This window comes from Mus caroli, chromosome 19, assembly GCF_900094665.2.
Source record: "Mus caroli chromosome 19, CAROLI_EIJ_v1.1, whole genome shotgun sequence".
NCBI classification, from domain to species: domain Eukaryota; kingdom Metazoa; phylum Chordata; class Mammalia; order Rodentia; family Muridae; genus Mus; species Mus caroli.
This window is the reverse complement of record NC_034588.1, coordinates 42586072-42611307: the sequence shown is the minus strand read 5'-3', so window position 1 is coordinate 42611307 and position 25236 is coordinate 42586072. Positions and strand designations below refer to the sequence as shown.

Below are 25236 nucleotides of genomic sequence, written 5' to 3'. Positions count from 1 at the left end.
AACTCACTTTGTAGACCAGGCTGGCCTCGAACTCAGAAATCCGCCTGCCTCTGCCTCCCGAGTGCTGGGATTAAAGGCGTGTGCCACCATGCCCGGCTTTCATTCTTTTTTTTCCTTTCCCTTTCCTCCTTTTCGTAAAGGACTTTCCTGGGTCGGGGAGATAACCCTGTTGGTAAAGCATGCATAAAATGACAGATGTTCTGGGGAGGGGGGTGGAAATCGGGAAAGGGGATACCATTTGAAATGTAAATAATAAAATACACACACACACACACACACACACACACACACACACACGGCAGATGTGATTGCAGTCCACAGCACTCTGAGAAAAGGCTGGTGCATCTGTGTGTAATCCCAGTTTGGAGAGAAGGAGACGAGGAGATCCTTGGAACTTGCTGGCCAGCCAGCCTTCCCGGTTGGCAAGCCTCAAGTCCCAGGTTCCAGTGAGACACCCAGGGACAGGTCTCTCTCTGCCACTCACACATAAACACATACACACACACTTACACACACACCCACACACACCTCTGACTAACCATGGAACACAGTAAAGGAACTTTCAGTGTGTCATGTGCTCTGCTAAGGGTTTTATGTGTCTTGACTAAGCTCAGAGCACCAGGGGAGGGGAGACTGAAGATTGAATTCGGTAATTTATGTGGCGTGTCATAATTAGTAAGGGGAATTAGAGTATTAACCTTCCTTGTTCCTCAACTGCTGCTCAAACACATGCTGGTCTTGCTCCTTCCTGACTCCCACTGTCACCTTACGGTGTTCTTTTGGGAAGGTGAGTGGTTAGTACTTGCAGAAGTCCTGTCAGGAAAACGTGCTGTGGCTGGGCAGCCTGCGTGCCTCTAATTCCCACTCTCCCCAGGGAGATGAGAGGCCAGAGCCAACAGGCGTCTCTGAGAGCCAAAGGCCAGCCTGCGCAGTATAGCGAGAGTCAGGGATCTAAGGCTGCACAGTGAGGCCTTGTCTTGGAAAGAAAAAAAGCTTTGCTTCTTCTAATGTTGCTGCCAACGTGGTGAGATCTGCAGGCCAGCCAACTGCTGATTTTTCTTTTCCAGGGACCCACCTGCATTGGATCTTGCATGACAGTCTGTAGTGCCACATAAAACACCATAAACATTTGGGTTGTTAAGAAAGCAAAACCTTCGTCTGTCCCCAGTTTACCTGTGAAAGATGTGCTTGGAAACTTGATTAAATGAGATCTATGTGGGTGATTGGTTTTTCAGTTTTGGTTTTAGGTTTGGTAATAATAGATTTTCTTGGTAGCTGTAAAAGTTGCCAGTCTGAACATTTTGATTACTCGCCCTCCTAGGGCTGGAATTGGTGCTTGGTCCTTAAGAGAACTTTCCTCATATCCCGTGGGTGGGGGGTGTTTTTAAGGGAAGCAGGTCATTGGCTCTCATCTCACTTTAAGAAGGCCTCATATCGTTAATGAGTTTGAATATGTGCCCAGCTGAGACTGCGTCTGGGAAAACTCAAGTCAGTCTCCAGTGCTGTAAGTGATGGGACAGCCATTAGACCCCAGTGTCCTGGCCAGATTGTTGCCTGGGTAATAACATCCTTCCTTCAGTGCCCCCTGCGGTGTGATGTGGGGCTCAGAGCTCCATAAACTGCTCTCTGGCTGTTAAGCAGCTGCCACTTCCCACCCCTGAGGTGGCTTTGTTTTCCGGGTGGGTGAATCAGTCCTTGCGTGTAGCTCTGAAATGGTTAGGGAGCCTTTGGGAGGAGAGTGTAAGTTAGCAACTTACACGTGCTTGTCTTAAGGGAAAGAAGGTGTAATTTTCCCCAGAGGACAGCTATCCCTGAGGACTCAGTAGGGCAGGACAGATTGAGTTTTCAGGATATTCACTTTTTAGAAGCAAGAAGGAAGGAAGAATAGGAGGGGTAGACGAACATAGCATGAGCTAGCCCAGAGAGAAGTGCAGGAACATAAGCATGAGCTAGCCCAGAGAGAAGTGCAGGAACATAAGCATGAGCTAGCCTAGAGGAAAGTGCATGTAGGCTGATGTTTGTGTGCACCAATGCCTGGGTGCGCTCAGAGATCCTCCGGCAGTGGGGGCCGTCTGTCAGGAGGCAGGATGCTTTGGGAGCATCACCGTGGAAAGAGGGCTGACAGAAGCATTTGTGTTATTACTTCCTTAATTAGCCAGCGGTCTCTCTTAACTTGGTCACACTTACCTTCACTCCTTTCTCTAATAGTCTGTGAACCCTTACATTGTGAAGCTGTCTATTGTGGACGACGAGGCCACCCTGAATGTGAGTATCGCGAGTCTGCGCGCTTTGCTGTTGTCTTACTTATTTCCAGTGGAGACTGACAAGAGAGAGGTGGGTTAGTGGTGCTGGTAATGGACTCCGGTAGGAAAAGTGCAGGTTAAGGCATGTGAGATAGTGTGACCTATCTCAAGTGAAAAGAAAAAGGGGATACACCTTACTAGCTTTAGTTCAGTTTCCAGTGTTACACAAACAAATGCAAATGAATCCCAGGAAGCAAGTGCTTTATTACGAGATTTTGTTTTCTGAGACAATCCCACTGTTTAACCGTAGCTGGCCGGCCTCAAATTCCTGGTCCCGCTGCTTCAGTGAGGATTACCAGTGTGTGCCATGCACAACCTTGTGTGTTGCTTGGTGCCTGAAAAGACCAAAAGAAGGTGCCAGATTCCCAGAACTGTAATAACAGATGGTAGTGAGCCATCATGTGGTGCTGGGAACTAAATCTGGGTCTTTTGCAAGAGCAGCATGGGCTGTTTATGGCCAAGTCATCTCTCCAGCCCTGAAGTTCCTTCTTAAAGAACTAGCTTGGGCTGGTGAGATGGCTCAGTGGGTAAGAGCACCCGACTGCTCTTCCGAAGGTCCGAAGTTCAAATCCCAGCAACCACATGGTGGCTCACAACCATCCATAATGAGATCTGACTCCCTCTTCTGGAGTGTCTGAAGACAGCTACAGTGTACTTATAATAAAAAATAAATAAATCTTTAAAAAAAAAAAGAACTAGCTTGATACAATTTGCAGCCTGACTTTAGGAGGCTGAGACATGATGATGATGATGATGATGATGATGTGTGTGTGTGTGTGTGTGTGTATGTATATATGTATATGTATGTGTGTATGTATGTATATATGTATATGTATGTGTGTATGTATGTATATATGTATATGTATGTATATATGTATGTGTGTATGTATTACATGTGTGTAAGTATGTATGTATATATGTATGTGTAGGTGTGTATGCATTATGTGTGTGTGTATACGTACAGATATGTATGCTATATGTGTCCTTAAAATTTTGCAAAATAACATCTGCTTTCTAGATATAGGGAGGAAAAAGCTACCAGATATTTGGCTTTACTTCCTTTTATTTCTTTTAAATTCCCTGGTTAAAAAAGTCTCTGTACGACTTGTCCTTGTGGCCTTCATAGAGCTTTATGCGATGCTCTACGGATTCTGGAGGGAAGGGAAGGGGACTGCTCACTTTACAAACACTTCTTCCATGCTTCTTTCCTTTACTGCTTGTTTTCTTTACATTTTTAAAATTATGATGGCTTTGGTGCCACACACCTTTAAGCACTTGAAAGGCAAAGGCAGGCAGATTTCTTTGAGTTCATGGCCAGCCTGGTCTACATAGTGAGTTCTAGGATAGCCAAGGCTAGTTTTATAGTTTTTGAGACCCTGTCTCAAAAAAATTTACTTTTTATTTAGAGTGTGAGTGTTTGTGTGCATATATGTATGTATGTATTTATGTGTGTATGTGACATGTGTCTTATATATATGTCACACACATGACAAGTATGTGTGCATATAGACACACACACACACACACACACACACACACACGCACACACACATCAAAGGATAACTTGCAGGAGTCAGTTTTCTTCTTTCATTCTATGGGTCTTGGGGATTGAAGTCAGGCCTTCAGACTTCAAAGCAATATCCTTTCCCCACTAAGCCATCTCACCAGCTCCCTGTCCTGATTTCTTATGTCCTGAGAATGGCTTTCCTAGATTTAGCGTAATTTAATTGGAGACACACTATCGCCTTTGCTGTGGCTGTGCAATCTGTGAGGTCTCTTTGTTTTGAGTCTTCTCACTTACTCGCCTTTTCAGAAGTGAAAATGATGCCGGTGAACCTCAGTGACCTACACTGGCTTGTTTCGTCTCGTTACTCAATTTTAAATGGTCTATGGGAACATGAAGCAAAATAATTAGATAAACAATCTTTCTAAAGAGGATGTTCCCAACCCCCCTTGGTTTAGGAGTTTTGCTGCTTTGACAAAACAAGCAAACAAAATTCTACTAAGAATCTCTGTCCTTCACGTCAGATCGCAGTCAGCACATCCTGGGTACAGACTGTAGGGCCTTAATGTTTTCCCTGGCTGAGCTATAGCAGTGCAGCCAACACCTCAAGGCTCTTTGCTTATTTCAGAGTGTTGTATTTTTTTCTTCCAGGGAATGGGGCTTGTGATCACTCAGGCTTTATCTGAGTACAACAGGTAAGTGCGTTTCCAGAGGGAAAAAAGCCAATGTTCAGTTGAACGGGGTGAGTCGGGAAGAGGCTTGTTAGAATTCTTAGGTAAAAATTCCTAACCTATCCTAAAGGAATAAAGACATAGCTGCATGCAGGCGCATTTGTTATAGTTGAGCTTCATATGTCCAAAGGGTTTTTTGCTAACACCAGGGAAAAGCACCCATCAAGTTTTTCTCCACCTTTAGTTTAGCAGCTAGGCACGTTCTTTTCTAGCCTTTGGTATTTTGTTATAGAACATTTCACTGGTCTTATAGATACTAAGCTTGCTTTATCCTTTTGCCCAGTGTGTCATGTAAATGCCATTATCACTTTAAAATTCTTTGTTTGTTTTTGGTTTTCTGAGACAGGGTTTCTCTGTGTAGCCCTGGCTGTCCTGGAACTCACTCTGTAGATCAGGCTGGCCTTAAACCCAGAGATCCTCCTGCCTTTACCTTGTAAATTCAGGGATTAAAGGCATGTGCCACCACTGCCCAACTAAAATTATTCTTCTTTTAATGGTTTATTTATTTATATTTTATGTGCATTGGTGTTTTATCTGCAGGCATGTTTGTGTGATGTTGGTGTCAGATCTGCTGGCGTCACCAATGGTTGTGAGTTGCCATATGGGTGCTGGACACTGAGCTCAGGTCCTCACGGAGAGCAACCAGTGCTCTTAACTGATGAGCCATCTCTCTTGCCCCCCTGGCTAAAATTTTTAAAAGAATAAAAAGAGAAGGTGCATTGAGTTGAGTCTAATTTGACAGATGTGCCAATTTTTCCTTATTCCCTTCTTCTCTCCTCTGAGAGTTGGGCCCAGGACCTTATGCAAGTGAAGGACGAGCTCGATTCCTGAACTCCACTCCTGAAGCAAATGTTTCTTCTTCATCAGTGACTCAGCTTCCCAGAACCCGCGCTCAGTCTCACGGTCTCATAAATTGATGCTCGGTTTTCATCCCATAGATAAGGAAGGGTCTGGGGTTCCATGGAGGAAACCAGAAATACTGAAGTCCCACGAAGGCCTGCAGGATTTTTCTTGCTTCTCTGCATATTCCTCACATACACTTGGGTTTTAAAACTTCAAGTATGCCCCATCTCCTCAGATGTCTTAGCCAGTCAACTTTCTTCCTTCTTCAAACACAAACAAGGTTTTCACTGTCACAGCCTGAAAGAATTTTCACTGCCATACTTTTCAAGTAATCATCTGTTTGGGCAATAACGGGATCAGCCATATGCTAGAGAGTTTCACACTTGTGCAGCTTGCTTTCTAAGGCTCTCCCAAAGTAGCCAGGCTTTTTGGTACACAGTACCTCAAGAGCAGATGGGTTCCTCTCACTTGCGGGGGAACTGCCGTGGCTAGAGCGTCATCGTGCTTCAGATTTATGGAGTCAGACGTTCTAAGAGTACTCTGCCCTGATTCCCTAGAATGTCAGGGTCGGATAGATACATGATAAAAAAAAATTCTCAAGTTTAATTTAGTTTCTTTTTAGGCAGTATAAAGACAAGGAAGAAGAACATCAGAGTGGGTTTTTTTCTGCTTTAACAAATATGGTAAGTTCTGCTTGTATTTTTCCCTCCTGTCGAGAAGTCCAGGAAGACTTCAGGGGTGGGCATCTCTGGGCTCAGGAGTTCAGCTGTGTTTGAGGCAATGGTGTAAGGAGGAGAGAACAGATGAGGTTTTATTTGGAACTGCATTTCCTTACTTAAGAGCATTGGTTGCTCTTCCTGAGGACCCGAGTTCAATACCCAGCACTCATCTGGCAGCTCACAACTATCTGTGACGCCAGCAGATCTGACAGCATCGTACAAACACACATGCAGACAGAACACCAGTGCACGTAAAATATGAATAAATAAATGAGTAAAAGAAGAAGAATTCTAGTTACAGACTGAGATTCTGACTGACTTGGAACTCAGGACAGCCCTGCCCTAAACTTTCAAATGCTGAGGTTACAGTTGTGGGCTGCCGTACCCTCTCCACAACCACAGCATTTTTAGTAAGTTCCAAAACCAGGTTAAATAGGGTAAAAAACAGCTTTGGTTTTTCTAGGACTGATTTTTTTTTTTCTCTCCCTGATTAATTAGTAAAGAAAAAGTACAACTGGACTTAGTGGCTGCTTAATCCCATCATTGGGAAGACTGAGGCCGAAAAGTAGGAGAATAGCTTGGGTTTCATAAAGAAATCTGGTTTCAAAAAGAAAGAAGCAGGCATGGTGTATAGCTTTAATTCCAACACTTGGGAGGCAGAGCCGGGAGGATCTCTGTAAGGTCCAGGATAGCCAGGGCTACACGATGAGACCCAGTTTCAAAACAACGACAACAACAACAACCCAAAACCAATAAACCAAAGGAAGGAAGAAGGGAAGAAAGAAAGAAACGGTACACATTAACATAGACTTTGGCTGAGGCAGGCAGATCTCTGAATGCGAGGCCATCCTGGTGAATATATTGAGCTCTAGGCCATCAAAGCTAAGTAGAGAGACTCTTTTTCTCAAACAAAAATAAAAAAACCAAAACCCAAAGCCCACCACCAATAAAAGAATTGCCTTGGGGCTGGAGAGATGGCTCAGCGGTTAAGAGGACTGACTGCTCTTCCAGAGGTCCTGTGTTCAAATCCCAGCAACCACATGGTGGCTCACAACCATCTGTAATGAGATCTGATGCCCTCTTCTGGTGCGTCTGAAGACAGTTACAGTGTACTTAGATATGATAATAAATCTTAAAAAAAAAAAAAAAGAATTGTCTTGCTGTGTGGGCTGCTTGATGAGATGAGGCTTACCTAAGTCTACATATTCAAGACCACCTTGAGTGCATGGTCAAGATTGACTCTGCTGCCGGGAAGTGGTGGCGCATGCCTTTAACCCCAGCACTTGGGAGACAGAGGCAGGAGGATTTCTGAGTTCATGGCCAGCCTGGTCTACAGAGTGAGTTCCAGGATGGCCAGAACTACACAGAAAAACCCTGTCTGGAAAAACCAAAAAAAAAAAAAAAGAAAGAAAGAAAGAAACAAACAAACAAAAAGAATTGACTCTGCTTGGAGAATAAGTTGGCTCCATTGACTGGAACACAGGCGTGTGTGGCCATGAGTCTTCCCTGGTGCTGCTCCCTGGTAGCTGAATGAGGAGGCATGTCACTACCATGCTCTGTTTGTACGGTGCTGAGGACTGAACCCGAGCTCTGGGAATGCTAGGCAGGCACTGAACCGTCAGCGCTGTATCAGCCAATGGGATTGATCTTTGTGACAGAAATCTAGAATGGGACAAATACCTGTAATGCCAGCAGTTGAGAGGCAGAGGGAAAGGACATCCTGAGTCCCTGTCTCAAAAGTACAAAAGAGAGAGAGCTGCAGAGATGGCTCAGCAGTTAGAGCACTGGCTGCTCATGGAGAGGACCCAGCTCCAGTTCCCGGCTGTCGGTTAACTGTCCACTACTCTATTTCCAGTGGCTCTCACACATGTGGCACACACACATACACACAGGTAAAATAACACCCCCACACACAAAATACAATAAAACAAATATATTATAAATATATAAATATATATATTAAAATTTTTGTGACAGGGTTTTCAAATTACTGTATCCCTGGCTGTCCTGGAATTCACTCTGTAGACCAGGTTGCCCTTGAACTCACAGAGATCTGCCTGCCTCTGTTTCCTGAGTGCTGGGATTAAAGGTGTATGCCAGCCACCACTACCTGGCAATAAAATCAATCTTAAAAAAGGTAAAAAAAAAAAAATAAAAAAAATTAAACTATAAAAAGGAGAAAAAAAGAGGGAGAGATAAATATACCTAGTGGGTCCTAAAATGTAGGCAAATTTGGAACCCATTTTGGGGGGCATTAGTATACAAGTGCCCTAGAGTTTAGACAGTTTCTTGAGTTTACTGCACAAAACAACTGTTCCTCCCCCCAGGCAGTTTTTCTCCTGGTACCTATTCATCCTTACCCTTTTTTTTTTAAAAGAGCCTGATTTCAAAAGAATCTTATAAATGCTTTAACTCTAAGACATAAATCACTGAGGGGGTCTCATAGGCTATAGAAATTGAATTTTATATTAATACTTGATTATGAGAATTAGATATAATTATGTTGTTCTCAGACATTTTCAATTTTTTAGGCCTAGTCTCGTGAAATCCAGGCTGGCCTTGAGCTTGTTATATAGCTGAGGGTGACCTTGAACTCCGGATCCTTCCCCTTAGTGTTTAGTTTATAGGCACTTTGACCACACCTGACTTCTGAAATCATGTGTATTAGAGGCAGCTTGTGTCAGTTATTTATTTGCTTTCTCTGACAGTGTGTAAGTTAAAATTCTGTGATCTGAAAGCTTTTCATAGTTGGTATCAGCCTACTTTCTCTGAAGTTTAAATAATTATTTTCTTTAATTTCCATTTGAGACAAGTTTCAGGCTGGCTCCCACTCCATATATAGCCCACACTGAGCTTGAACATCTGAGTTTCAGGACAAGCTTGAAATTCTCTGTGAGTTTGTTTCTGACTGCACTAAACAGCTTCTAGGAAGCATACAGCAATGAGAGTGTTTAGGCTGACAGCTACCTTGACACTGATGATTTAGTAGGAATCTCATTTTTACACTCATTACTTGTAAGTCTTTTACAGTTTTCAAGGTCTGACTGGTGGTCTAGAGTTGCTTGTTCTCTGTTAGCAGAGACATGGTTTGTTCATGGGTTTAGTCCTGAGGGGCTGAGCCCCTCGCCTGTCCTCCTGCATAAAACCTGCTGTTACTCTTTCCTTCCACAGGTGGGCAGCATGTTCATAGCAGACGCCCACGAGAAGCTCTCAGTACAGTAAGTCCTTGGACTTCAGTGTGGGGAGAAAATAGAACCTTTTGGCAACATTTTGTGGATTAAAAGCTTTTTATGATTTGAGAAGTGTTTCTTGAGTTTTAAGCAACGATGGGTTCTTAAAGATCTTTGCTTTAGAGGCTAGGTCTGGTAGAGTGCTTGCTTAGCATGCATGAAGCCCTCAGCTTGATCATCCACATTAAATAAACCGAGTGTGATTGGCATATACCTGGTATCCCAGTACTCCTGAGGTGGAGGTGGGAGGAGCAGAAGTTTACAAATATCCTCTGCTATGTAGTGAGCCTGAGGCCAGTCTGGGCAGCATGAGACAGTATCGTAAAAAAAGGTCTTGAGACATAATCTTTTATGTGTAATCCTGGCTGCTCTGGAACTCTCGGTATGAATCTTCCTGGCTTCACACTTGTAGCAGTCCTCCTGCTTCTGCCTCCTGAGTGTTCAGGTCACCATTACCAGTTTCGTCTCTGGAATGAAGTGACCGAGGGCTGGGTATCCACCTCTTACAGGTTTAGTTGGGAAGGGGTGGGAAGAACTGGTCCTAGGGTTTCAGGTTCTCAACTAAGTTCATTTGCATAAACCTAAAGGGTGAATGGAGGGATTGGCAATGAGGAGCTCTTGATGGTTAGAATGTGTCCCATGTCATCTGCTCGTTAGGAAGGAACCTGACTTGTTCTCTTTTTCTTTAGAACCAATGAAGCCATTCTTTTGGCGCTCTATGAAGCTGTCCATTTAAATCGAAACTTCATCACAGTTTTGGCTCAGGTTGGTGACCCCAATCCTGGCTGGGTGTGGTGGCCTGCACCCTTAATACTAACATTTGGGCGAGAGAGGCAAGTGGATCTCTGAGTTTCAGGACAGACAGGGTTACAAAGTGAGACACCACCCCCGTACCCCTTTCTCCTTCAAATTTAATTTTATCTATCTATCTTTAGTTTTTGTGATGTTGTGGGATCAAATCCAGGGCCTTGTCCATATTAGGCAAACGCTTTCTCTGAGCTGTCTCCTCAGCCCTCCCCTTGAATTTCACACAGGTTCATTCCGTTAAAAAGCCCGTCTGGCTGTGTCTGTCTAAACTCTGCTTTGCGTTAATCAGCGGTAGTAACGGAGTTGCTTCCGTTGCCTTTGCTTTGTGCTATCCTCAAGTGAATGCGTTCAACTGGTCATGCAGAGTTAGCGGCTGCACTAACCTGCTGGTTCCGTCACCCTTTGAAAGAGGTGACGCTGCTGCATTTTATCTAGCAGCGTCTGCTGAGGTTATTTGCTCTACGTAGTTTTTGGAATTTTCTGTCACTCCGTCTCTTTTCTAAGTCTTCATGGAATTAGAACTGGGGATAATATAGGCCAAGTCACTTATGCATTATCTTACCAGTTTCCAGAGAACAAAAGTCAAAAAGCCTTCTGACCAGATGTGTTAGCTGTTAACAGACAAAATAGTGCATACACATTGAAACTAAGAAGACATAAGATACTTGTTCATACACCTCAGGGATATCCTCAGTAGTTGGCACAGGAAGGGACTAAACCAAGCCAGGACTGTAGCCCATGGAAGCTATCTTAAAAGACAGAAGGGTTTTTATCTTGATGACACACTGTTTAAAATATGTAAGTTTCTTTCTTCATATCCACCCCCCCCCCTTTTTTTTTTTTTTTTTGTAAGACTGGATTTCATGGTGTATGCCTGACTGTCTGTTCTTGAACTAAGAGATCTACCTGTTTCTGCCTCCTGAACTCTGGGATTAAAAGCATATGCCACCATGCCTGGTGTGTATATTTCTTTTAAAGTAATCTACTAGTAGAATTTTAACCAAAAAGTAAAGCTATACTTTGAAAACAATGTGCTGGGGTATGCTTTGGACCCTTACAGTTTTATAAGATAATGTCAGAAAGTTTATCTACTATTCTTGCCGAGTTTCTCATCTGTCAGATTCCATAAATGGCTTTAGAAGATGTGAGAAAGATGAGGGACTGGCAGAGCTATTGGAAAGGGAAAGGGCTGCTTATAAGCTTTCTTCTCTCAGTTGAGGTGGCCAGGAAAACCAAGGACACAGTGGCCATCTGTGTTGTCTCTACTGGACGACTTTCTTTGCCTCTGCCTTGACACTTTACACACTCCTGCTTAACTTTTGTGAGTTGGTTCTATTCTGTCATTGGGTCCTGTCATTCAGGTCATTAGCTTGGCAACCAGTACCTTTTCCCTTCAGCCACCTTGCTGGCTCACATGCTCTTGGGTTTTTGTTTTGTGTTGTTGTTGCTGGTGGAACAGCAAGGCTGGACTCAGAACAGCACTTTTATGGGTCCTACCATTCCCTTGGTCTGTTATGTCTGTTTGTCAGTTCTGTGGTCGTGAAAGTAGTCCATACTTCTGAATGATTTGTTTTTTTTTTTTTTTTAATTTATGTGGCTCAACAGAAAAATCTATAATGGAACCCAAGTTTCATAATGAAAACTAACTCCCAGTGCATCTTGTTAGCTCAGCGGGCCCTGATAGTAAGGCACTCAGGAGGACTAGGTACAGGTCTGCAGGGAGCTGCCGGTCTCAGGTCGATTGTGGGAAACCGTCTTTGGTAGGGGAGACTTCCCGAGAAGTAGACTTCATGTTTTCTTACCCACCTGTGTCCTCTTTCAGAGCCATCCAGAAATGGGGTTGGTGACAGCCCCTGCCAGCCCTACTCCTACAACCCCAGTCACACCGCTTGGGACTACACCGCCCTCCTCTGATGGTGAGGCCCCCACTTTTATTATTGTGTTCTTGATTAATATGATTTTAGAGCTTTCTCTCTCTTTTTAGTTTCTTTGTTTTCAAGAGTTTCTCTGTGTAGCCCTGGCTGTTCTGGAACTCACTCTATAGACCAGGCTGGCTTCAAAATCAGAGATCTGCCTGCCTTTGCTTCCTGGGCGCTGGGATTAAAGGCGTGTGACACCACTGCCTGGCTAATTCTAGATCACTCAGGGTTAAGCACAGCTGTGTTGAGCAAAGAACATTTATTAATTCTTTTAATTGTTCTTTTAATTTGTGTAAGTGGGTAATTAGTATTGGTGTACATCTGTAATCCCAGCTACTTGAAGGCAGAAGTAGAAGGATTATAAGTTCAAGGCCTGCTTGGTTTACCTGGTCAACTTTAAATTGAAGAAGGGATGGGGGTATACTTTAGTGATGGAGGGCTTGCTCATCATGCATGAGCCCTAGGTTTAATCCTCAAGAGGGAGGAGAAAAAAGCCAGAAAAGAGAAAGAAAAGGAAAAAGGAAAGGAAGAATTTGTTTGAGCTGGGCTGTGTCATATGCCCAGTACTCCCGGCATGCGGGGTCTGGGATGGAAGGATCGCTTCAGCACAGGGATTTCAGACCAGCCCAGGCGGCAAAGAACACTGTCTCTAACCGAAGAGCATCATACCTGGACTGGACCAAGCTCCCCCCACCCCCCATTCTGTAGCAGAGGGCTGCCTTGACTGGCCTCAGTGGGGAGGATACACCCAATCCTACAGAGACTTGATGCACCAGGGTTGGGGGATACCCAGAGGGGCCCCACCTTCTCAGAGGTGTAGGGATGGGTGAGGGACTCTGGGGGGGGCAGTATTTGGGATGTAAACTAACTAATTAATAATTAAAAAGGAGAAACACTTGTTACCAATGCGTCTCCCCTCAAAAAAAAGTTGGGGGAGGAGTATGTGATGATATGCTTTAGGCTCTGAAGTTCCAGAGGAAAATTTGGAAAGATAGTTGGATGGAGTCTTTCTTCTGCATGTAAGAAACATGTGGGGTTGCAGAGATGGCTTCGTGGTTAAGAGCACTTCTGTTCCAGAGGAGCTGAGTTCAGTTCCCATCACCCATGTCAGTATGTACCAGAGAATGTAACACTCCAGCCCTGAAGACTTGGGTGCATGCACTACTGCCACCTGACCAAAACTAAATCTTAAAAGAAAAAAAAGAAAGGAGCTATTTAAAGCTATGTGTGGTAGTGCATACCTGCAGCTGCAGCCGGAGGTACTAGAGGCAGGAGGTACTAGAGGCAGGAGGAAGTAGAGGCAGGAGGAACTAGAGGCAGGAGGCACTAGAGGCAGGAGGCACTAGAGGCAGGAGGAACTAGAGGCAGGAGGAACTAGAGGCAGGAGGAACTAGAGGCAGGAGGCACTAGAGGCAGGAGGAACTAGAGGCAGGAGGCACTAGAGGCAGGAGGATCCGTTCAAGGCCAGCCGTAGCTGCATGAAACATCTCAAAAACTGAGTAGCCAGGGTTGTGGCAGTGACACACCTTTAATCCTAGCTCTTGGGAGGCAGAGGCAGGGAGAAATCTGTGTGTTTGAGGCCAGCCTGGTCTATATACTATGTTCCAGGACAGCCAGGTGTACATAGAGAGTTCTTGTCTTAAATACCCCCAAACAATCAAACACAACCCAAGAAACAGTATAAGCTTGGTTTGTCCTCGTTAGGTAGTCTTAGAATTCTGAAAGAGCTGAAAGTGACTGCCCCCTGGCTAACACCTGTCCTGCAAGCTCTCGGGTTGCTCGAGACGCTCAGGGGAGAGACATTATTTGATTATATATATGGTGGCAGCTGTAGCTCAATGGCAGAGTGCTTGATTGCCAGCACCTTATAAAGTCAGCGTGGTGGCACATGGTGATGGATGTGGAGGCAGGAGGATCATCTTCAGCTATATAGTGGGTTTGAGACCAACCTGGGTTTTATGAGACCCTGTCTGAAACAATTAAAAATATATACATTACTACTTGATGTTATTCTTCAAATGTTGAGCTCATTTTGTGTAATGAGTATAACAAATATCCAACTTTGGCATAGGCAGGATGGTTCAGTGAGGAAAGTGTGTGCTGTACAAGCCTGAGAACCTGAACTAGATCCCTAGCTATGGACATAAAGGTAGAAAGAGAGACATGCCCTCACCTTCATGTGCATGTCAGAACACACGAGCTCAGCAACAACACTAGTAATGTTTTATTTGTGAAGATTTATTTTTATTTTATGTATGAGTACACTGTAGCTGTCTTCAGACACTCCAGAAGAGGGTATCAGATCCCATTACAGATGGTTGTGAGCCACCATGTGGTTGCTGGGAATTGAACTCAGGACCTCTGGAAGAGCAGTCAGTGCTCTTAACCACTGAGCCATCTCTCCAGCCTTGGCCCCTACATTTTTATGTGGTACTCGCACATTTGCATTCTAAGGCAGTACACACAGCAGAGATGTGCAGCACGGAGGTGTCATTGATATCCAGATCTATGACAGCAAATTGGATCTGTTTAGAATTGAAAGCCAAATTCCAAAATATCTTAATGAGAAGAAGCATAGTGAGGATTGCCTGCCCATCTGTTTATTCAGGTCACTGGATAAGCCAATAGAAACACAGTATTTCTTCTTTAAGGATGAAGCTTGCCTAGTTACCATGGATATCCAGAGCCATAAATGTGTGGTTGTGAGTGTGAGTGTGTATATATATCTATCTCAGTTTCATGTGATGTTGGGGTTTGGATGCTTCAGAGCACTGCCTTTCAAACTGTTGATTGTGAACACTTCACCCACACACTTGATTATGCAATGGCAGGATTTGTGCTTACCTACAACCACTAAGCCTTTAGTGTTCTAGTGGGAAGATCAGCCCACTTTCAGATGACTGTCTTTCTCGACAAAAGCTACTGGGAAGAACTATGAAGCCAGCACTTAAGGACTGAAGCTTGCTTAGGAAGGAGATTTTAATTTGTGAGGGATTTGATTCTGTCTTTATTTTATTTGTTCTTTTTAAATTCTTCCCTAACTTACTTTCTGTAGGGGTCCTAAAGTATTATAGCCTTGTTTTCAATTTTTGGTTTTTAATTATAGTGCTGCTCTGTAGCCCAGTTATATTTAAAGGTATGTCACTGGCACTATTATTTTTAAAAGCCAGCAGTTAGCTGTAACATTTGTTCGCAGCTCAGACTTGACATTTGACAACTCCGCCTTGGCATGAGAGGACTTTCTGGTAAACTAAAAATACATATAGTTCTATATTTCTACTATATTATGTAAGAGAGTTTTCTAGTTATCACTGTGTGTGAGTAGGGTAAAACTCCACTTACTAGTTAGATAACAAAGGAATGATCATGGGTTCTGAGTTCAAAATGGCTGTGGTTTGAGATGATAGCCTGTGCTATTGAGCTCTAGCATGAATTAAAACCTTTTGGATTTGTTTGTGTTTGAGACAGGGTCTCACTCCATAGCTCAGTCTGGCTAGGAAATATTTTAATTTATTTAAAAAGTAAATTTATCTTGTATTTGTTCTTTGCAGCCAAATTATGGGTAAGAGCCAAGGATTAGACATGCTAATTTCTTTTCATAGGTTTTTTTTCTGTGTATTGTGGAGCCATAATGTACAGTGCTTCCCATTGTTAATAAATGTCCTCTGCATTGCATTGTAATAACTCCAGAGGGATCCATAATGGCTATGAATATATATTATGACTAATACCCCAAACTTAGCAGTGTGTTTATAGTTTAAAATATAGCAGAAAGCTATAGGTTTTCAAACATCCCTGTGCCATCTTGAGGCTCTTTTTGTATATGTATTCTGTTTTAGACATTTAAAACACTGAACAAGCTGACTAATTCTAATGTAAAGTCTTTGAATCTTGGGAGCGCTAAGTTAAAACTGTGTGGTTGGGTCAGTCTGGTCTGACTTCCCATTGTTCTCTAAGGCCGTGACTCAGAGAGGGTGCGAGAGTAAGCAAAAGGATCTTTTCTTGCAGACAGAGGCTGGACATGTAAAATTCCAACTCCAGGGGGCTAGTCAGTGATGTCCACCTGTTTCCTGTCTGATGCTGCGTCTTAGGTTCCCTCCCGAGGGGTCGATCTGAAGGGGCAGAGTTTGGACCTAGTTCTTCCCCAGCCCGTGCTCCTTTCCTCTTGGCTACTTCAGACTTGTTCTCAAGATTTCTCTTTATTTGAAGTGAGAGAGCCGTCAAAGTCAAGCTCATTTATGTCAGGGTGGTAACTTTTTCCTTTAGTTAGAATTGACAGACTCTCTAAGAGGACCTTGAATTGTCGATTTCTTGGGGCCAGAATGGACTCAACATCCTTTTCTAGGGCATTAGGAGAACAACTCTCTACACTGGGTGAAGAAGAAAATTGACAGGCTCTGGGGGGGTGTGGGGTAGAGGCCTCCAGAGACCTAGTAAGAGCAGCTAAAAGTCTTACGGAAAGCACTGGGCCCTCCTTCTGTTGTGGGGAAAGCTTATTTAGTCATTTTCTGGCCTGCTGGCAAATTGGCTGTGGGTAGAAGTGTTAGGTGGGTATGTTATGGGCTAAGTGTTTTATTTGTTCTATTCCAGTTATAAGTTCTGTGGAACTCTCACTGGATGCAGATGTACAGACCAGCAATCTACTGATAACCTTCTTAAAGTACAGCTCAATTGTCATGCAGGACACGAAAGGTAAGACATCCCCTGGGAGGTGTGGCAGGGGGCTCACATCAAAGAGCAGTGGCCATATTGGGGCTTTGACATATGAATCTTTGGGACCTCCTGTGCAGGTGATGGACCAGGTTTCTGGAAAACAGTGATTTCTTACTTCTGGGTGATAACTAGGTGGTGTTGGGAAAACCTGGAGTTGGAGGAGAGTGCTTAAAAATAGAAAAGGAAAAAAGTTGATCCCCACAGAAATTACTAAGTCTTCTTAGCAAGTTGGGGTAAGTGGATGCAGGCTCTCCTGTGTGAGAAGCTGGGTGGGTGGGATTAGCAGGCATGAGGAGTTCCTTCTGAGCCGAGCTCTAAGAGCCTCACCTGCATCCCACTGCCGTATTTGGTTTGCCTCTAAATTCCTTTTTGTATTTTACTGTTGTTTTGGCTGTGCTCCTTTAAAGGAAATCACAAACAACTCTACTTCACATTTAAGGACTTTGGCGTGCATCTTTAAAAGTTGAAAATATTTTTCTAGATATCTAAGATGTCATTATATCTAAAAAAAAAAAATCAACAATGGCTCTCTAATAGCATATGCAATTCAGCCCATATTTAAGTTTTTTCAGTTACCTCTCAAGTCGTTCTTTTTCTTTTTACAAAATTGACAATTTCATACATTTATATAATGAATTTGAGTAGTTTCCTAGTTAGATTTAAATTTTCTTTGTTTATATTTGAATTTTGAGTCAGGGACTCACTCTATAACCCTGTGTGGCCTGGCACTCATTATGTAGACAGGTCTGGCCTTGAACTCATAAAATCTACCTGCTTCTGCCCCAGTTGTCTGGGATTAAAGCATGCAGAAGCATGTCTGGCCTTGATCTTTGATCTTTCTCCTCCCACTGAAGGCCTTTTCTCACGTTGCTTTCTTCTTTTAAACATATGTTTATTTATGGATAGGAGGGTTTTGTCTCCATGTGTGCATACCAGAAGAGGGCATCAGATCCCATGGGACTTCAGTTATAGATGGTTATAAGCCACCATAAGGGTGCCAGAAACTGAAATCAGGCCCTCTGGAAGAATAGCCAGTGCTTTCAGTTGCTGAGTTGTCCCTGCATACCTCCACGCACCCCATCCCCATGTACTTCATGTCTTCCTTTTGTCTACTTGATTTTATGTGTGAATTTTTTTGCTTGATTTTATCAGTGTGTGTGTGTGTTTGTGTGTCCTCACACCCCTTAGATCATGTTTGTGCACCAAGCACATGTTGTGCTGTTGTGCAGGAGCCTGTGGGGGTCAGAAGAGGGTGTTGGAGCTCCTGGAACTGGGGTTACAGACAGTTGCAAGCTGACTGGCAGGTGCTGGGAATGGTACCCAGGTGATCTATAGCGCCTCCCCTGCCCCCAGGGCAATTTCAAGTGTCTTGCTCAAGTGTGGATGGGAAGTTATTTTCTAGAGCAAGAGCAATCCCAACAGCTGTTAGTCGTCAGTAGTTCTGGAGGGAAGGGTGGGGCCTCATGGGGCCTTCCTTATCCATGATGACATGTCAATGTCCAGTCTGTGTAGGTCTTGTGCTATAACCACAACTGTATTGAGCTCATGAATGTAATTGTATGTCACATGCAGAAGATACCCTTTTTTACAGGTCTCATTATCTTCTGGATCTCACATTTATTTTTTTCTGTACCTTCTTCTCTGATGTTTCCTGAGCCTTGGAGTGGGTGATAGAGCTGTAGTGTTTAGAGTACTATACCATTGCTTATTTTTGACACTTTTGTCAGTTACAGGGTTCTGCATTAACCATGGTGTCATCATTAGGTTTCTATTGCTGTAAAGAGACAGTGTGACCATGGCAATGTTCACACTGTTCTTATAAAGAACAACATTTAATTGGAGCTGGCTTAAAGTTCAGAGATTTTGTCCATATATCATTGTGGCAGGAATCATGACAGCATGTAGGAAGACATAGTGCTGGAATAGGGCTTCTACTCTGGATCTGCAGGCAGCAGGGAGGGAGGATGGGTCTGGCTTGACCATCTGAAACCTCAAAGCCCACTCCTAGTGACACACTTCGTCCAACAAGACCACGCCTACTTCAGCAAGGCCACACCTACTCCAATAAGGCCACCCCTCCTATTAGTGCTATGCCTTGTGGGCCTATGGGGCCCATTTTCATTCAGGCCACCATACCACGGGCTGTTGAGATTAGAAGCTTCTCTGACAAAGGCTAGATTTAACACAAGCTTGTGGGTGCCAAAGCGCGAGTGGGTTAGTTCCTCTCCCTCCTCTCCTCTCCCTTCTCCTCTCTCCTCTCTCCTCTCCTCTCTCCCCCCTTTCCATCTCCCTCGCTCTCCCTTTCTCCTTCTCCCTATTCTTCTCTTCTCTCTTTTTTTCTTTCTGGGTCTCAAGTAGTCCAGGCTGCCTCAAGCTTGTTCTGTTGTAGAGTCTAACCTTGACCCCTTGTTCCTCCCATCTGTTACCAGCGCTGGGATTACATATGTGTGCTACCATGCCCACTGTGTTATTAACTCATAGTCCATAAGTAACTTCATAGTCCTAGATTTAAAAGCCAACTTGATTATAGAACCAAAAATTATTAAAATTGATTGTTTTACTGCCTTGCTCTTTGTGAAAAGACGATGTATACCTCTGAGGTTCTCTGAAGCTCCCTTCAGCATGGTTTGTACTTGAGAAGGCTTTTGTTTGTCAAGTGAGCAGGTTTCTTTATGAGGGATTTTAAGAGTTGTAGAAATGAAGGAAAAAGCAGGCTCAGGGACTCTGGAGAGAGAAGAAAAATCTGGTAGACAGAGTCAGGAAGGTGAAGGTCAGTATGGGAGGTGGAGACCGACCAGAGCTACAAGGAGCCTGGGAATGGGCTGAGGCTAACCTGTGCTGTGTTCAGACAGTGGGTTTGCTATTAGAGAGTTCTGCCTTGAAAGTGGACTTTTTCCTCTTGTATCTCATGATATTCTTTCAAGAATAAGAGTTACACACGGGTGAACTACATGCAGATACTCTGTATTACCACTCCTAACATAACAGTCCATTGGGAGCTGATGACACGGTTGACTCTTTCAGACTTGGCCAAGTGAGATCTGGCAGGCAAGGATAACAAGACTCCTGTGTATCTGAGTTTCCTGAGGCTATTTCTTCTTTATGGAAATGGCTAGCTTCTTTCTTTTTCTGCAAATACTGCAGCAACCATAGAAGAAAGAAATTGCTTGGATATGACCCAGAAAAATGAACTTTTACTTTGCTTGATATAACACAGTGAATTGAGGCTCTTAGAATGTATTTTTAGCTCTTAACAGTTTTATAAGCCCCTGTCCTGGTCACTTCGTGGGCATAAATATGAGCCCAGATTAAAGACTAATTAATAGCCAGTATGGGTAGTCACAGTGTCTGTAGAATGCAGTACATTTTTACCAACAAGCAGTTTAAATATGGCTGAGGACAAGGTTAGATAGGATGAATAGTTAATTTCAAAATGTCTGTTTTGTGGCTTTTTTTGGTCAATCTTTCTCCGTGTCTTAACTCAAGACCTGCTGTGCTGTGCCCTGGCTACAGGATCTCATTATCATTGCTGCTCTTATTATAGGTATTATGCCTTTCTTCTGTGGTGCTGGGGATAAAATGTGTGGTCTTCCCCGTGAGACCAAATACCCTACCACCAACCACAACCCAGGCTCACATCATGACCTTAGGAGAGTAGAGCTAACAGTTTCTTTGTCCCAAACAAGACATCTTTTTCTTTGGTTTGTTTTTGTTAGAGAAAGTTTCTCACCTTACAGATGACTGGCCTGGAACTCACTATATAGTCTAGGCTGGCTTTGATCTCACAGAGATCCATCTACCTATGCTATCCAAGTGCTGGGATTAAAGGTGTTTATTACCATGCCTGGCTCAAAGATACCTTTAAAAAAATGTATGTATCAGTTGATATCTATAAAATGCTTTCTGTACACACACACACACACACACACACACACACACACGTGAACATGGGTGCCAGGACAGGTTGTCAGATCCCCTGGAGGTAGTTACAGACCATGTGAGTGTCTCACATATATGTTGGGAACTGAACTTCAGTCCTTTGAGAAAACACTCTTAACCAGTGACCCATGTTTGCAGTACCTTGTAAAATGCTTCTGGTTGATTTGTATGTTATGAAGTATGAGAAAATAAATAGTATAGTAATAAAATTAATGTGAACCTCCTACTTAGTTTTTTTAAAAGATTTATTTATTTATTTATTTATTTATTTATTTATTATATGTGTGTACGCTGTAGCTGTCTTCAGACACTCCAGAAGAGGGCATCAGATCTCATTACAGGTGGTTGTGAGCCACCATGTGGTTGCTGGGATTTGAACTCAGGACCTTTGGAAGAGCAGTCGGTGCTCTTAACCGCTGAGCCATCTCACCAGCCCTTTAGTTTTTTTTTTTTTTTTTAAGATTTATTAATTTTATGTATATGAGTAGTACACTGTCTGTCTTCAGACACTAGAAGAGGGCATCAGGTCCCATTACAGATGGTTGTAACCCACCATGTGGTTGCTTGGAACTGAATTCAGGACCTCTGGAAGAAGAGTCAGTGCTCTTAACTGCTGAGCCATCTCTCCAGCCCCCTGCTACTCAGTTCTTAAAACCAGATTTTATTATATTGTTGAATCCATCTCCTCAGTCATTCCTTTCTATTCATTCTCTGGAGTTTTATGTTTTCATTCTGTTTTTAAGGCCTTTTTAAAATCCTTGATATTTGTGTCTTTGGTGTTGTTACCTTAAAGAGAAATCTGCATGGTCTTTAACTAGGCTTTCAGGTTGGGGAGTGCAGTGGAGTGGTGGAGATCTTGCTTACCACGTGTAACACTCTGGGCTCAACCCCAGCCCTGGAAGAAAAGGCAGGGGCAGGGTCATAGGAGTGGGTACAGGCTGACGTGCTAGGCACATGTGCTACAAGCTACCAGGATTAAAGACATCTTCTGTGGTAATGCCTTTGTCTAGGAGGAGACAAGATTTCAGTACCATCTTGGTTTTGATTCATATTCATGTGTGTATGTGTGTTTCAACTGTATACAGGTATGTGCCTGTGTGTGAGTTTGTGTGTGTGTGTGTGTGTGTGTGTGTATCATTCCTCCGGCACCTTCCACCCTTTTTTTTTTTTTAACCTTCTTAGAACTCACCAAGTAGGTAAGGCTGCCTAGGTAGTGATCACTGGGGATCCTGTTTCTGTCTTCACAGAGCTGGGGTACAAGTGTGTATTGCATAAAAGATGTTTTACATAAAATTGGATTGAAATCCACATGCTTGCAAGGCAAGCACTTCTCTGAGTGAACTATTTCCCCAGCCCTCCCTTCCCTCAGGGCTTTGTGGAGTGTGAACTGCAGCTGCTCCTTCTTGTGGCGTGTGCCTCTGCTCTCCTGACGTGTGGTGTGGATTGTGTACAGAGAACAGTTTGCTTTGCTTTTCTCTTCACAGATGAGCACAGGCTTCACAGTGGCAAGCTCTGCCTGATCATCCTCACATGCATCGCAGAGGTAGGTCTGACTGGGAGTCTTGTGTGAGTTGATGTCTTCCAGAGAACTCTTCTCTGCCCACCCACTTCTGGGTCCTGACTCGAAGGTGTTCTTGTGTTGTCCATCTCCTTCCTCCAGAACCTGAGCTGAGGTAACAGGGCCTTTGCCTTCAGACCACTCTGCTCTCCTTATCTGTCTCACTAGAGCCTCAGTTAGCGTTCTTTAGATGAGTTAGCAGTGAACGTGGAGGTGCAGGAAATGTAGCTCCGGTCGTTCATGAAGCCCTGGCTTTGATTCCCAGTCCCATCTAAAAAGTCTGGCATGTTACAGGCTGGAGGTGGAGGCAGGAAGATTAGAATTTCAAGGCTTTCCTTGCTGTAATAGTGAGTTTGTGGCAAGCCTGGAATACATGAGATTCCATTTAAAGTCAAACACAACTGGTATGGTAACTATGTAGTTGAAAACAGGATAGGTGGTTATGGCTGGTACTCTATCCATTACCACTTATTTATTTATTTATTTATTTAGGTTTTTTTCAAGACAGGGTTTCTCTGTGTAGCCCTGGCTGTCCTGGAACTCACTCTGTTGACCAGGCTGGCCTCGAACTCAGAGATCTACCTTCCTCTGCCTTCCAAGTGCTGGTATTAAAGGTATGTGCCACCATTGCCTGGCTAACCTTTTTTTTTTTTTTTTTTTTTTTTTGGTTTTTCGAGACAGGGTTTCTCTGTATAGCCCTGGCTGTCCTGGAACTCACTTTGTAGACCAAGCTGGCCTCAAACTCAGAAATCCGCCTGCCTCTGCCTCCTGAGTGCTGGGATTAAAGGCGTGCGCCACCACGCCCAGCTAACCTTTTTTTTAAAAAGACAGTGAGGGGGTCTCTTATAGTCCAAGCTGCCCTTGAGCTCCCTATGTAATTGTAGATGACCTTGAACTTCTGATCTTTTTGTCTCTGCCTCCTTCGTGTTGGAATTACAGGTACATAGCATACCACCAAACATGCTTTTATGTGGTGTTGGGATTACTTTATGCATGCTAGACAAGACTATTTCAACTGAGCTACATCCCTGTCTGTATTCTGGCCTTTAATAGTCCTAACCAAAAGATTTCAAATGGTCTAAACACCAGCCATTTTCCTTTGGAGCTGCTCATGTTGTGTCTTGTATTTAGTGAATTACAAAAGAGCTAAGGTGTCTTGGGGATAGAGGAGTAGAAGAGAAACAGGGAATGGTTGTATTTTGGTGGTAAGACCTGAAGGAGGAAGAGGTGCGGATAAGTTACGTTTCTGTAACCAAATTCCAAATAAGTAGCAGCTTACATGTGTGAGGTGCGGTTCCCCTGGGGAAGGAAGGCACTTGCTACCAAGACTGATGGCCTGAGTTCCACATGGTGGGAGGAGAGAACTGATTGGCTCTTGCAAGCTGGTCTGTGACCTCCACATGTACGCTTGTGCTGCATGAGCACATAGCATGTCACACACATAATAGTCTAAGTTTTTAAAAGGGGACTTCAAAGAGGATTTCTTTTGACTCATTTTGAGGTGATAGAGTCTGATACTGAGGGGAAGGCGTGGCTGTGGTGCATGACTGTGGCAGCCTGAGGCATCTTTTTCTCAGTGTATTTGCAGTCAGGAAGCAGAAAGAGATGAATGCTGGTGTTTATCAATTAGATGTAGTGAGAATTTGGTTTTGTTTAAAACACATAAATATTATAAGGATATGTTTTTATTTTAATTTCAGGTGTGGAATTTGGGGCTGTTTCAGATTGTCCACAGCAGCTGACTATGATTTGCCTCGTGCACAGCTGCAGATAGTTTCTGCAAGTGTGAGGTGGTTGAATTCTGGGGCTCTTCAGGATCTGTATAAATGCTAGGGTCCCGAGAGGCATGTGGGCTGGTGGGTGCTGTTGGTTGTGCTTTGTTCAGTAGTTGTTTGCAAAGAAGAAACAAGGAGAAATTAGATATCTTGACTTCAAAGACCAAATTTGCCCAAGGACACCCCTAATCAGCAGGAAGTGTAAGAATAATGACACTTCTTTCCCCTGGATCCTTTTGTCTCTCTTGTCTAGTGTTAGGGGGTTGAAAGGTTGGAAGAAAAAAGAACCCACAAAGTAGCCAAAGTCTGGCTACATTTAGGCTTTCTCCCTTTTCTCTTTTTCTTCACTTTGAGTCCTTAGCCCATAGAGTAGTACCAGACACATTTAGGATGGGTCTTTAATTCCTTAATTTAATCTCTTGGACACCCTCACAGCCTTAGGTGGAGGATTGGAAGTCAGTGAAGATGGACTGCTGCTGCTTCCCCATGAGAAGGCTCTTCCAGCTGGGCTATCTAGATTCACATTTGTTGTTCATGGTGACACCCAAGCATGATGGGACTTGAGCTAGGTTAGAGCTAAATTTATAGCTTTAGCCTCTGCTTTCAGAATTCCCTGTCCTTGTCTTTGTTTTGTAAAGACAATAGTCAAGGTAATCCGTAGGGGGTAGTGGTCTCCCCCAGGCTCCCGGTTTGTATTTTCTGTGGGAAGATATACTCTTTCCACAAGGCTAGGGGAGGCCAGAGCTGGAAGAGCTGCTTATTATCAGTGGGCCTTGTAGAATTGCTTTTCAAAAATCTTTCAAAGAAAATCTTTACAGGAGTTGTTTTCATAAATTGTAACAGTTCCTAGTAATTGGAGTCTGCAGGCATGTCAGCTCTCAGGTCGGGGGTGGGACAGGGCCACGGGATGCTTATTTCCAGTCCACTGTGGGAAGAGGTTGGTTTTTCCATCAGTCTTTAAAAGCCAGGGAAAGATGGGGTCTTGCCTGCTTCTGCACTGCCAGTCTAGCAGTTGTTTCCTGTCGTGCTGAGCTCATTCCCAGCAGAGCACAGGCCTGCCTTATTCCAAAGCCTCCTGTGGTTCTTGCACATGCATTGTCTTGCCCCTGTGAGAGCCTCCAAGCTGTCACAAACACAGCTGACTCCTCGGGCAGATGGAGAGGAAGGGAGAATAGGAAAGCAGATTCCTCGCAGT

General features: G+C 43.7%; 1 protein-coding gene across 1 annotated transcript in view; it reads left to right on the top strand.

The window, feature by feature from the left end:
- Armh3 (armadillo like helical domain containing 3) overlaps nt 1-25236 on the top strand; it is a 181922-nt gene that overhangs the window by 37635 nt on the left and 119051 nt on the right. Inside the window, exons 9-16 of the mRNA XM_021151523.2 lie at nt 2209-2265; nt 4459-4502; nt 6004-6064; nt 9272-9318; nt 10020-10095; nt 11960-12053; nt 16647-16748; nt 22193-22251. Of these exons, the coding sequence (XP_021007182.1) occupies nt 2209-2265; nt 4459-4502; nt 6004-6064; nt 9272-9318; nt 10020-10095; nt 11960-12053; nt 16647-16748; nt 22193-22251 (540 nt within the window). The remainder of the gene's footprint in view (nt 1-2208; nt 2266-4458; nt 4503-6003; nt 6065-9271; nt 9319-10019; nt 10096-11959; nt 12054-16646; nt 16749-22192; nt 22252-25236) is intronic.